General features: G+C 40.6%; 1 protein-coding gene across 1 annotated transcript; it reads left to right on the top strand.

The window, feature by feature from the left end:
* The first annotated feature begins 1,215 nt into the window (after positions 1 to 1,215).
* tsr1 (TSR1 ribosome maturation factor) lies at positions 1,216 to 13,866 on the top strand. The gene is made up of 15 exons (XM_053646944.1): positions 1,216 to 1,357; positions 1,843 to 1,946; positions 2,035 to 2,263; positions 5,072 to 5,206; positions 5,356 to 5,807; positions 6,160 to 6,322; positions 7,339 to 7,520; positions 8,874 to 9,088; positions 9,807 to 9,966; positions 10,083 to 10,193; positions 10,477 to 10,609; positions 12,781 to 12,897; positions 12,981 to 13,121; positions 13,243 to 13,317; positions 13,486 to 13,866. Exons 1-15 carry the CDS (start codon positions 1,240 to 1,242, stop codon positions 13,662 to 13,664), a joined length of 2,514 nt encoding a protein of 837 aa, XP_053502919.1. The 5' UTR covers positions 1,216 to 1,239; the 3' UTR covers positions 13,665 to 13,866.
* Positions 13,867 to 13,870: the final 4 nt, after the last annotated feature.

Genomic DNA, 13,870 nt, shown 5'->3' on the forward strand with positions numbered 1-13,870 from the left:
CAGCCAACGGGAATGCAGGATTTCTGTTCTCTGTATCCAGGCGAACAGCGGGGCTTTGAAGCTCTTCAGTCTGTGTTTTCTGAATGGCATTTAAAGAGCCATACTCCATCCTTTTGTTTTCATTGTAGAGCCACTGCGGTGTAATGTGACAGACTCTATAAAGGCATTTAGGAAAACATGTCAACTCATTTACCTATTACTAGTCAGTTCATGAAAAATGTCTCCACTGGAAAGAGCAATGTATAAGAATAAGATCAACTCACCTGCTACAAATGCACAGTGGTAGAGCTATGGTGTTGTTAAAAATCCAAGTCTACATTTGACATAGAAGTAATACTTTAATGCAAGAAAACCCCACTTACCAAAATGAATTTAAAGATCCATACTACAAACCTTGTTTTCGTTATAGAGCCACCAACAACATATAAAACCATTCAGGACAGCAACATCACCTACTACTACAAGCCAGTTTATGGTATATGTTGCCTTTGAATATTGGCAATATGGAAAACATTTATATAATATTTTAAATAGAGTTCAAACTGCTGAAATAGTATTGTGCTGTGAATGTTTGGTGAACTCATTTTAACCATACACATTATAAACAACACACTAAAACTCTCAGTATTCACACCAAATCCAAGAGCAGGACACTGGATTCTCTTGTGAGATAGATATGAGAAGCACTCAAGACATTTTAAGGTTTGAGAAAGAAAGTGACGACATTTAGGCTACTGAAAACATAATTCCTGTATCCTGTACAGTTTTTCTGTGGCATATCTCTGTCTGCTGGCATTTCCTGAGCAAAACCCCAAATTAAGAAGGAAACCTGTCACTGCAAGACCCACCACAGATGAGATTATGTCAGCTAAAAGCCAGAAAGGATTACTGTTGCAATCCTCTTGAAGTGTGCAATGTTCAATTCCCTGACTTTGCCAGATAAGGTCAGATACACAAGTACAACCTTCTTGTTTCTGCATTTTTTCACCTGGTATAAAAGGCTCATTTTATGAAGATAAAGTGATACTGAGTTAAAAAAAATTCCTATAGCTGGAGAGTTTATTCATCTATAATATAATATACTGAAAATCATTGCGGACAAATTTTCTGCCTACTAAACCCTTAAACCGCAACAATGATGATACTGAGCAGCAGATGGCAGGCTTCTCCAATTCTCGCAGATTAGTCGGCGCAGGAATATGACGTCATTTAAAGTTTACATGCGCGGCGTGAGGGAAAATGGCTGCCGGTAAAGAGCAGCAACAAGCTCATCGGCCTGGCATTTACAAACAGAAAAATAAGGAACACAAACATGGAAAGCATCGAACGAAGGGAGAGATCGGGCGGGAGAACAAGGGTAATTTTTTAAATCGTGTTTAACTTCCTTTTTGTATTTCTTTCCGCCATTATTTGAGCCGGGACTGTCAAGCCTAAACACGTGTTTAAAGTGCACTCACTTTTCCGAGCCAAGAATGGCACTAGATCATATTTCAAGAGTGACAGTGGTAAGCCAGACAATAAAGTACTGTTAAGTTCTTTAATGAAAAACCTTCATGCGGTATATGCACAGCTCAGGTAATCTTTTTGGCTAACAGGTAGCCCACTGCAGGTATGGATATTAGGGCTTGGTGATATGAAGATATGATCTGATATCGCATTTATTACATCTCTTTACATGATCTTTTATGTCATTTTTAAAGACATTGTCCTATTCTTGCCATCTTAATCCCTATAAAACAGGATGTGAAATGGGCTGATTGGAAAAGTGATTTTCTAAACTATGACATTAACACTGGACAGATCTTAACCCTAGACCGATCTAAAGTTCATTGCGTCCTTTAGGCAGAGTCGCTGTGGTTGCTCTTACCAAAAAACAACGGCGAGAACTGAGCAAGATGGACAAGCGACACAAAGCCAATCAGCTCCGTCGCAACAAGAAGGACTCGGTAAGGAATTAACGTAAGGTCCACAACATCTAAAATTGATGTAGAGGAGAATTAGCAAATGAACTTTGTTGTGTTTTTGGTGTGTCAGGTGCTGTCAGAGAAGCGCCGGCTGGGCAGCAGAGATGGGCCGCCTCATTTGGTGGCTGTGATTGGACTGCACGCACAGGTCGATGCTGCTGCAGTCACCCGGCTTTTGAGAGCAGATGGAATTGGAGGAGTGCTGCATGAACACCAGGGAATCACAGTGGAACGGGACAGCTTTGGCCTCGTCCTTCCACGCTTTAAACAGAGATTCACTTTCTACAGGGCTGACACAGGTTACACAGCTTTATTTGGAGCAGAATATTTGGAGCAGTCATAATTATAATGTATTTACTGTGCTGTCAATTGAAAAGTTTTTGAAGTAAGAATTGCTACACATTAGGAGGCAAATCATTTACTGTAATGTTCTCTTTAATTCATCATGTATTGCAGAGTTGATCCCTTTTATAGTTACTGCTTAGCTGGCCACAGACATTGGTCTGAAAATGCCATTTTGATTCTGGGAAAGATGCTCAGAAATTGTTTGACACACCTGCTCCCTGGTTGAGAATCGGATTTGTGGGCAATATCTGATGCCCTTAGACTAAATCCTAGACGAAATATATTTAATCTGTTTGACACATACTCACACATTTCACATTGCCATACATTTCTTTTGGCAAGTCAATTACTTTGTTCCCATCAGAGGTAATTATAAAAATAGACGAGAGACAGATTTATTGCAGCTTTAAGTCATTCATCAGAATTCCAGTGGGTCCAAGTTTACATACATCAAGATATCGTGATCTGGATAATTTCATGTCTTGAAACAATATAGATCACGATATATGTTACATTTTCTGTAAAACTGATGAAAAAGTTATCTGTAGAAAATAATTGCATGCATGCATGATTGGTCTGCGGCATACCTTACAAATGATCTTTTTCTGGAGAGTGTCTGATTTCTTATACTCAAACCACGTCCAAACAACAGATATGCCTCCCTTTTCAGGTACAAGTTCCTCATCTTTTAGTTGGATTGATGCCTGTTCTGTGTTGAAGTGTTGTGGGGAGTTTCGCTCTGTGTCCCTCTCCTCCATGCTTGTTTTTGTTTTTGTTACAACACACCGCTAGTAGCTATGATCTTGGTGATGTAAATCGGCTGCCAAAAAGTAGCTTTTAAAACATTGGCTATATAGAAAATATAAGAAAATATCTATCAATAGAAAAATGTATATAGTCCTACATATGTATGTCAATATTGCCCTGGTCTGGAAGATTCCAGAAATGTATGTAATAACTTGGAGAAGATTCTGAGTGGCCTTTTTGCCCATTATACCAGGGCAATATCCAAAAAACTCAGCCAAGACCTCAGAAAAGAAAAATGGGACCTGAACAAGTCCAGTTCCTCCTTAGGAGCAATTTTCACCTGTGCACCACAAGCATCTGAAGGTACCACAAGCATCTGTACAAACAACTGTATGCAATAAAAATCTTGTGACCACACAGGCAGATTAACTCAGAGATGAACAAACAGTTGTCCAAAAGGTTCAACTGAACCCCAAGACAACAACAAAGTTATGGAGTTGGTGAAGGAAGGAAGCATCAGGTACTACACTATGTACATCCACAATTAAAGAGTCCTACATTGCTATGGCCTGAAAGGCTGTCATGCAAAGAAGAAGCCCCTACTCCAAGACCAGCATAAAAAAAAAACAGACTGAAGACTGCAGGTGATCACCAGTCTTTTGGATCACTAACATCTATTGGAGGAAAAACTGATTTTTTTTTTTTTAATCTAAAGAACACCATCCCAACTGTGACGCATGTTGGTGGCGGCATCATGTTGTGGAGGTGTTTTGCTATAAAATGGACTGGTGCACTTTATAAAAATAGATAGCATCACAAGGAAGGAAGGTTATCTAGAAATACTGAAGCAAAACTCAAGATATCACTCAAAGTTAAAACAACTGTGGATTCCAGCAGGACAGTAATCCTAAGCATACCTCCAAAGTTGTAAAAAAAAAAAAAAAATGGCTTAAAGACAACAAAGCCCTGACCTGAATCCCATAGAAAAGTTGAGGACTGAAATGGAAAAGCATGTCTGAGCAAGGCGGCCCACAAACCTGACTGAGTTACACCACTTCTATCAGGAGTTATGGGCAAAAATCCTGGCAAAGTATTGTATGAAGCTTATGGAAGGCTGCCCCAAGCATTTGATTTAAATTAAGCAATTAAAAGGCAATGCCACCAAATACTAACAAAATGTATGTAAGCTTTTGACCCACAAAAAAAATCTGATCTAGTAAATAAAAGCTTAAATAAATCTCTCTTGGCTATTAATTTGGAATTACCTATTGTGGAAATAAACCAATAAATAACAAATACCCTAATTGATTTAACACAGGAAATGTATGATAACATGGGGCTTGTGAAAAATGAAGTGTAACTGTTTTTAGCCTAGGGGAATGTAAACTTTTGTCCTCAGCTGTATGGGTGTGCATATCAGTGGTGTGGTTATAAGCCCAATACATGCAAACAAGAAGCAAATTATGGTAATTATCATTTGAGATGCAATCTGAACCACTTAGTTGAAATGCTTTTTCCCCTTTAAGGTCAAATTTCTAAAACTGTGAGAGTAATATGGTGTAATAACCATACTCTGCCAAGCTGGCTGTGGGCAAAAAAGGTCTGAGCACCGTTTCCCCAATCATGTCCTGTTTGATGGACACGAATATTGATGCAAATTGATTGCCACGGACTGGCTCATTGCATAGCACTTACATGCTTGTGTGACTGCAGTAAAAGTATGTCCTTTTTCATTTAAATATGAATTGAAGTCCAGAGTATAAGAAATGATCTGGAGCTCTCTGGTTTTCACAGTTTAAGACTTAATTGCTGAGATTCTTTGTGAATTACTCTTAGACAGAGTAGGATATTATGATTATATTAGGATTAACATGCTAATCCTTATTTAGGAGCTACTTTAAGATCCTTTGTGAATAGCCCTCTGGTTATTTACTGAAACAAACATTGAAATTGATCCATATTTTATCAGTTGGTGTTTTCATTTAAATTTTAATTGCTGTCCTTTTTGTTTCCAGCTGACTTACACTCGCTCCTAGACGTGGCCAAGGTGGCAGACAGTTTGTTGTTTGTGCTTGAGTCCATGGAGGGTTGGGACAGTTATGGAGATTACTGCCTTTCCTGTCTCTTTGCACAAGGATTACCAAGTCATGGTAAGAGATGAAGCTGGAGAGGAAATCAAAGGCTTCCTCAGACATTGAACAGTTTTAATGTATACCTTCTGTACCTCTGAACACCTTTTATTCTCACATTCATGACTGTTTGCTTTCTCCATTCTATTACCTCTGTCTGTGCTGCTCAGCTTTGGTGTGTCAGGGCATTGCTGACATGGCGGTGAAGAAGCGGACTGAATCTCGACGTGCACTGTCACGCGTGGCCGAGGCTCGTTTCCCAGAGGCACGTCTCTTCCCCCTGGACACAGAGCAGGATGCAGTGCAGCTGCTCCGCCACCTGGGGGCACAGAAACAGAGGCGACTGGCCTTCCGCTCAAGACGCTCACACATGCTAGTTAAAAGTGCTTCTTACAACCCCAGCAGTAGGCAAGAAGGCACAGGAGGGCCGCCTACAGGACTGGGCACTCTGCGGGTGTCGGGGTACGTCCGAGGCAGGCCCCTGCAGGTGAACAGGCTGGTACATATTGCAGGCCATGGGGACTTTCAGCTCAGTCAGATCGATGCACCCACAGACCCTCTGCCCATTGTCACAGGTACACAACGGCCTTTAAAACCAGCCAAGGGACAAGATGTGGAGATGGTGAGTGCAATTTGGACTGAGGCAGTCCATCTTCAGCAGTAATTTTTTGACACACTCAGAATCTAATAAAATATGCATTGTGAAAAATCTGAGCAAATGACTGGAACTGCTGAAACTGTTAAAATAAGATTTATCGATATGTCTTTTGCAGGAGACTTTTGCCTTCTTAAATAATGGCACATTCAGTTATTTCATGCTATATTTTGTTATTCAAAATGGGTTCGGGTATGCAAACTAAAAATATTGAAATCACAAATGGAGGGTATGTTGAATGGTACTGGTTTTGCTCTTTTGTTAGTAATCATAGTTAGCCATGCTGATTGCACTTGTGTGTCTGATGTGTGCCACACAGGACAGGGGTGTAGGAGATGGAGTGATTGGAGCTGGAGAAGAGGTGCGTGTGTTAATGAAGTCTGACCCTTCTCAGAGAGAGAGCGTGCAGACAGAAGCTGAGGTGGATCCCATGGATGGAGAACAGACTTGGCCTACTGAGTCTGAGCTTCAGGAGGCTGAAGGTATAACAAATGCCGAAATCTATCCTTTACACAAAGTAACACGTGAACTGGCATTAATTTAGAGATGTGCATTTTTTCCCATTTCTGCTGACACTCTTGGCCAATCCCTTAGTTGGTTGTGTGTCCCAAAATAAATAGTTTAAACATAAGATAAATCGGTTGAATGAATGAACGAGTAAAGCCCAAGTTATACCAGGTGTGATGAAGTTGTCCCAGAACAGTGCTCACCTGTACATTGAAGGAACCTTATTTCAGACAACCGCATAAGGACAGTTGGTGTCTTATTTTCATTATAGTGGTTATTAGCAATTCTTTGCATTATCGAGCATTTTCTTGCATACGGTCAGGGCCATAAATATTTGGACACCAACAAAGTTATGGTTATTTCAGCAGTCTACCAGTATATTAGAGTGGAAACATGAATCATATGTAATACTTGCTTTCAGGGCCAAGTTTCCTAAAATCATGATAAAGTCTAATCTGTTATAGAGTGTGATACTCACTTTGACAATGATCTTTGCACTGTGATGCTTTTGGGAAATTTTAAATGACCAGTTTAAATGTTTTACTTAAAAGGCAATAGTACATAAAAAGATTAATGAACATAAAAATGCCATATTTATTTAACAGAGATAATGTTCGTCTTAACTGACGTGAGAGTGAATTAAGTGAATAAGGTGAATTAAGTTACATGACTGAGTAACATGGGAAAGCACTGAATTTACTAAAGAAACATAAAACGATACAGTGCGTTCTTCTACATCTGAAGTGCCTTTGGAACCTTTTGAAAGCCTGTTTGGATGCCAGTTTTGCCAGACTACTGAATAATGAATATTACTGATATCGCTAACTGTTAAGATTGGGTGTTGTAATACATTTTCCACTTGTATAGCTATAAAATCAAGAGAGACTGTGTATCCATTGTAGGATTAACATTAACATTATGGTTAATTGCGTAGTCAGGACTGAGTAATATAGTGTGCGAACTGAGATTCTGTGTGATCCTGGATGTTCAGAAGCCAGGAAGAGCCGAAGGGTCATGAAGGTGCCAAAGGGCACTTCGGACTATCAGGCCATGTGGATTGTGGATGATGACGATGAAGAGAATGAAAACGATGAAGAGGATGATCTGGACAGCTGTGCTGATGATGCTGATGAGATGATGGAAGATGGAGAGGACGCTGAAAATGAGTCTCAGGTACCCAGGCACCTACACTAGATACACAAGGTTGAGCAGGCCTAACCCTTCTTCCAGGTTTCCTGCTTCCTGGAATTGTTCTTCCAGGTAATATCATAAATATCGTATAACTTTTTCATTAAAGTGAGCTTGGGAATCTCGGCTCCAAAGCTCATGAACAGAGCTATACAAATTTTTATATGTGACTCTTACTGCCTAGAAAGCCATTGGTATATGTCGGTATTTTCTGCGTTACCATGGTGTTGTCTAAGCTGATAGCAAAGGAAGGCAGTGAGAAATGAGAACAAAGTTACTTCATACATACTGCACAGGCTGACAAAGCATAGCACGTGTACGTAATGGCAGAAGGTGCGGCTGATTGGCTAAGCGCGGGCAGGAGGGCAGGCACACTGCTGGCGGAACAGTGCATACGTGACTGGTTCTTTGTGCACTGCATGGTGGAGAGGCATTGTTTGTTTTCTCAGTGTCTGCCTCTCAGTCTTAGTGCCAGGCTGCGCAGAGCAACAATAGTGTTTGGAGCGGCAGGCCTGTCCCGAGAGAAGCCTTCTGACTTCCTCCACTTTGGACAGGGCTTCCTGTTGGGGTTTACGGAGCAGGCGGCCATTTATTTATACCAGCTAGGCTTGAAAGGAGCAGGGGGGAAGCTCCCCATGTTTGGAAGTTTTATTTTCCTTTAATCCCAATTAGCATGTGTTTGATGTCTGGTTGAGCACCAAAGAGGGCTTCACAATGCAAGATGTTAACAAGGAGGGAAGTGGTACCACAGATGATTCAGGGAGATTATTTTTATTAGTGCACCTGTGATTGTTCTGCAGCTTGACCCCTACAGGGTGTGGATTCACCCCAGCAGTATGTCTTGCCCCTGTCTCATCTCAGTGGCCACATGCTCGCGCCTGACAAAGGCTGTCTGTGTTTAGTGATGGATATCAAAGAAGAAAATAGATTTCTGGACCAAGTTTAAACCGTGTATATAACCAAAAAGATTTTCAAAGGAGAATTACAATTGGCAACAAAATCTGAATCTTTCTCTTAGCTGCTGATTTTGGGTTTTCAAAAATTTTCGGTTGCTTATAGTTCTATAGCAAGAGGATATTATCATCTTGATAAATCTGTCCACGATACACCTTTCTGAAATATTATGATCTAGTTAGCTTTGTCTCAGTTCCTTTTATAATATTTTTAAATGATCAAATCATTAGACATATAGTGCTAATGTGTTGTGTGTGGAATCCAATTCTACCCACATCCTAAATAAATCTATTCCCATGTCTCTAGCGTATTGTGAAAGCAAATATTGTGTTAGGACATTTTTGTCATCATCCACTCCTACATGCTTACTCTTCCTTCATTAAGGATGGTGAGGCTTGTCATGATGCTGGAAAGGATGATGAGGATGAGGAAGAGGAGGAAATAAGCTCTGCAGGCCGTGTTGGAGCCGAGCAGAAGTATGACGAAGCCATGGATGAGGCCGAGGAGGAAGACGGGCTGAAGCGCTATCGTGAAGCTCGCTCACACGAAATGTTCCCTGATGAAGTGGACACACCGTTAGATGTTTCTGCTAGGACAAGGTGAAGGACAAAATGTTTCAACTGCTCTGTGTTAAAACACGAAGGGCCTCATTTATTAATCTTTCAGCAAAGTTGCGTGTAAATGTTTTCGTAGACCAAACCATACTAAAAATGCCAAGACAGATTTACAATAGTTTATTATTTATACAACATTTTCTTTGTACTCATGTATTTTCTTAGTTAGTGACGCCCACAAAAACACAACAGCAAAAACACGACTAAACGGTGAAAGAGCCTTAAATACAGCTCCACCACTGCAGAATCTCAAACTGTAGGCACATATCAACTTTGCACTTGAAATAAATAAGCTTTATAAACATGTCAATTGAAATAAAATCAGAGTAACTCATGTCAATCATATGATCTGAAACCTAGTCGAGGCTTCAGATTAAGGCTCCTTGTACGTACATTTACACAAACTCAGGAGATCTCGCATGATCCAGACGATTTTATAACTATCTGGATTTTCATGATCACGTTGCTTATGTAAATACTCTTGTGAACTGTTTACAAAGAAATTTGTTAGTATCCGGTTTTGATAAATCAGTGGCTTCTCCACATCCAGTTGCTACAGCCTCTGCGTTGCATCGTGCATATGAATAATCTTTCGTTCCTCGCTGGGGGTCTGACACACTTTGAAATTTAACACCTACACAGATCCTTTTGTAAAGTGTGAAGGTCAGACTCACAGCTTTGTTTGGTTGGGGATGTGTCTCAGATTTCAGAGGTACAGAGGTCTGAAGAGTTTCCGCTCCTCTCCATGGGACCCCATGGAGAACCTGCCTCTCAACTACTCGCGCATCTTCCAGTTCCAGAACTTTGAGCGCACCCGTCGCCGCGTCCTGGCCGAGGCAGCCACTGAGGAGGAAGGGGCCATGGTGAGCGAGAGAGAGAGAGAGCGAGTGTGTTATACGTCTCATTAATGCAAAAAACAAGGTGTATGTTCTTGTCCTGCTCAGATGTTGATAATGTGTGATGTCATGTGATCATGCAGATTGGCTGGTACGTGACGCTGCACATTGAGGACGTGCCTGTCTCAGTGATGGAGAGCTTTCAGGCAGGCAAACCCCTGGTGCTGGTCTCCCTGCTCCCACATGAACAGAAGGTATCGAAAACATTCATTTATTCATTCATTCATCCATCTGTCAATTGTACAGCCTGAATAGAATAGGACCTCATTGGTCAACTTGGTCAGTTTGATTGCTTTTCCAAAACGTGATCGTACTGGTTAAAACTAGAGACATTCTATCCACCTTGATTGAGATTCCCTTGATCTGATCAGTTGATCAGAATAACAGGATCTTGACTATAATGTGCGTTTGCTTTATTTTAATAAAAAATATATTAATCAAATAATAAGAAGCACCCGTTTTTTGGTCTCTGTGTAGATGTCAGTGATGCATGTGCTGGTACGACGGCATCCGGGTTTCAACGAGCCCATTGCATCTAAAGAGGAGCTGGTGTTCCAGTGTGGCTTCAGACGCTTCCGAGCTTCTCCCATCTTCTCTCAGCACACCACCGGTATGGCCCTTATTAACTTCTATATGTGATACCCATACCCGTTGGTAAACGTGTGCTTTGGACAGGTTGCTCGACTGTCTAATTTACTGTGTTCGTTCATTCATTTTCAAGAAATACTTTATCACTGTCAGGGACAAAAATAACTGCGGAAGCAGGCAGGATTGTTCAGAATTCCTTTGGGAGTGGGTGCAAATGGGATTAAAAAGACAAAACAGTCCTGCACACACCTCTTGGACAGTTGATTCTAATTAAAAACAGTGCTGTGAAAAAGTATTTGCCTGATTTCTTCTGTTTTTGTGTATATCGGGCAACCTGAGTAAACACAAAATACAGTTTTTAAATGATAATGTTATTTGTTGAAGCAAAAAAGTTATCCAGTACCAACTGGGCCTGTGTGAAAATGTATTTGCCCCGTAGTTACTAATTCCCCAAATCTATGAATCTGCATTCATAACAGGGTTCAGCTGAACTAAACGCAACCAGGCCTGATTACTGCAAACCCTGTTCAATCAAATCAACACTTAAATAGAACTTTTTCAACAGCATGAAATTGGTTAAAAGGTCTTACCCAGTAACACATTATGCAAAATTGAATGAAAATCCACAAATGATGAGGAAGAAGGTGATTGAAATACATCAGTCTAGGAAGGATTACAAAGCTATTTCAAAGGCTCCAGGACTCCAAAGAACCACAGCAAGAGCCAATATCTCCAAATGGAAAAACTCAGCACAGTAGTGAATCTTCCCAGAAGTGGCTGACCTTCCAAAATTCCTCCAAGATCACTGCAATGACTCATCTAGCAAGTCACGAAAGAGCCAAGGACAATGTCAGAGGACCTAAAGGCCTCTCTTGCATCAATAAAGGTCACTGTTCATGACTCCACTATCAGAAAGACACTGGGCAAAAATGTCATGGAAGAATGATGAGGCAAAAACCACTGCTAACCCAGAAGAACATTAAAGTTCATCTGAATTTTGCCAAAACACACCTTGATGATCCTCAAACCTTTTGGGAGAATGTTCTGTGGATTGCTGAGTCGAAAGTGAAACTGTTTGGAAGACAGGGTTCCCACAAAAAGATGATTATACCTACGGTCAAGCATGGTGGTGGAAGTGTGATGGTGTAGGGATGCTTTGCTGCTTCAGGGTCTGGGTAACTTGCAATAATTGAAGGAAACCTAAACACAAATGAATTCTGTGCTCTACCAGAAAATCCTGAAGGAGAATGTCTGGTCTTGCGTCCACAAGTTGAACCTCAAGTGCAACTGGATTATGCAGCAAGACTATGATCCAAAGTATAGGAGTAAGTCCTAGTCCTAGAATTAAGTGAAAGACCGATCTCCAGTTATTGGAAGTGTTTAGTTGCAGTAATTGCTGCTAAAGGTGGCACAACCAGAAGGTTAAGGGGCAATTAGTTTTTCACTTTTTTTTGTGCTTCAATAAAATAAATAAATAAATAAAAACTGTATTGTGTGTTTACTCAGGTTGCCTTTTGTTTTATGTTGTATTTCATTTGAAGATCTAAAAATATTTAATATGAGAGAGACACAAAAATGGAAGAAATCAGGATGGGGCAAATGTGTTTTCAAAGCACTGTAGATTGATATTTGGGTCAGTTTTATTTCTATTTTGCATTCTCAGATTTCTTTAAAAAATGATTCAGGGTTCAGCTCAGTTTGTGATGTCACAAAACAAGCTCCGCTTAGTTTGAACCAATCGTGTCTGTTATGCAAGTTATTAGACGATGATGTGGTATCCACAACTTTTAGCCACACAATTTGCGTGCCAGCTTAGCTAATGTTATTGATTGGGGTATATTTTGACAATTTAAATAAATTCCAAAGGATCTTTGAGAGTCAAATAAAATCTGTGACAAATGCAAGCTAGCTCATGAGCAAGTAACTAACCAGATAGTTGTGTGTGTGATGGCAGGAGGCTTTGAGCATCTGAGCATATTAATGAGCATATTAATAATGATAAATGTATAGAGATGTTCCACCATTTAGTAGTTTCCTGGTCATTAACAAAACATATTATTTTAAGTTATTATTCTATTTATAATGGATTATTTATAATGGTTCAAAGTTACATGTACTGGGGAACTTGCAACATTACAAATGAGGATTTACCAATAGTCCACTGTAAGTTGAGAGATATTTAAATATTTTTAGGGGACAAGCATAAGATGGAGCGTTTTCTACGTGCTGATGCTCCTACGGTTGTGTCCATTTACGCTCCAATCACCTTCCCGACTGCCGGAGTCCTGCTCTTCAAACAGAGGGCCAATGGTAAGACACACCTCCTGGTCATGCTTTACTGTTAAGTGTGTTTGTAATGAGCTGATTGTTCACTGTGATTCTTCTTGCTTCAGGAATGCAGGACCTGGTGGCCACAGGCAGCCTTCTGAGCTGTGACCCTCAGCGTGTAGTGCTGAAGAGGATTGTGCTGAGTGGACACCCCTTCAAGATTAACCGCCGTTCTGCCGTTGTCCGCTACATGTTCTTCAACAGGGGTGAGGAGGAGGATCACTGCTTATGTGAAATTATACAAGCAGCTCAGGAACAGTTCATAAGCAGCAGGGGCAGTTTTGTGTTACCAAAACTAAACTTTCTCATTTGTGACTTTCCTTGCAGATGATATTTTGTGGTTTAAGCCAGTGGAGTTGCGTACGAAGTGGGGACGGAGAGGACACATCAAGGAGGCTTTGGGTGAGAAGAAAAGAGAAAAGCACAATTCTTCATCGTTGAACTAAACTTGAGTTTCAGTCAGCCATAAATTGAGTCACGTGGAGTTACATCTCGCATGAAAACGGCTTGATGTTTGTGGTTAGAGATTGAAACTAAAGTGTATTTTTCTCTGTTCCTCTTTTTACGCAGGTACACATGGTCACATGAAATGTGTATTTGACAGTCAGCTGCGTTCTCAGGACACAGTGTTGATGAACCTGTATAAGAGAGTGTATCCTCGCTGGACATATGACCCCTATGTGCCTCATCCTGTGCCCTGGGTGAAGAAAGAGGAGCCGGAGGATCTCCATGATGTTGACATGGAATAGAGAGAGGAAAGATGATTATGGACTGGCAGAAGCAGTGGACATGACTTTCACACGATTGGCTTCTATCACACTGTATACAGTTCTAACAGAATAAACGAATGAATGAAATATATTACATTTGTCTTTATGACAAATCTGTATTTAAGCATTGCTTGCGATGGCCACTAGATGGCATGCGTGTATTAAAATGAAGGCGCTTGGCTGTC

The sequence above is a fragment of the Ictalurus furcatus genome, chromosome 17 (genome assembly GCF_023375685.1).
Source record: "Ictalurus furcatus strain D&B chromosome 17, Billie_1.0, whole genome shotgun sequence".
In the NCBI taxonomy this organism is placed as follows: domain Eukaryota; kingdom Metazoa; phylum Chordata; class Actinopteri; order Siluriformes; family Ictaluridae; genus Ictalurus; species Ictalurus furcatus.

Bases quoted from the DNA above. Each gene is read 5' to 3' on its own strand.
- tsr1 (XM_053646944.1), top strand. From the start codon at position 1,240: ATGGCTGCCGGTAAAGAGCAGCAACAAGCTCATCGGCCTGGCATTTAC. The intron at 6,323-7,338 runs GTATAACAAATG...CTGGATGTTCAG, and splicing joins TGAGCTTCAGGAGGCTGAAG to AAGCCAGGAAGAGCCGAAGG. The intron at 9,967-10,082 runs GTGAGCGAGAGA...GTGATCATGCAG, and splicing joins CTGAGGAGGAAGGGGCCATG to ATTGGCTGGTACGTGACGCT.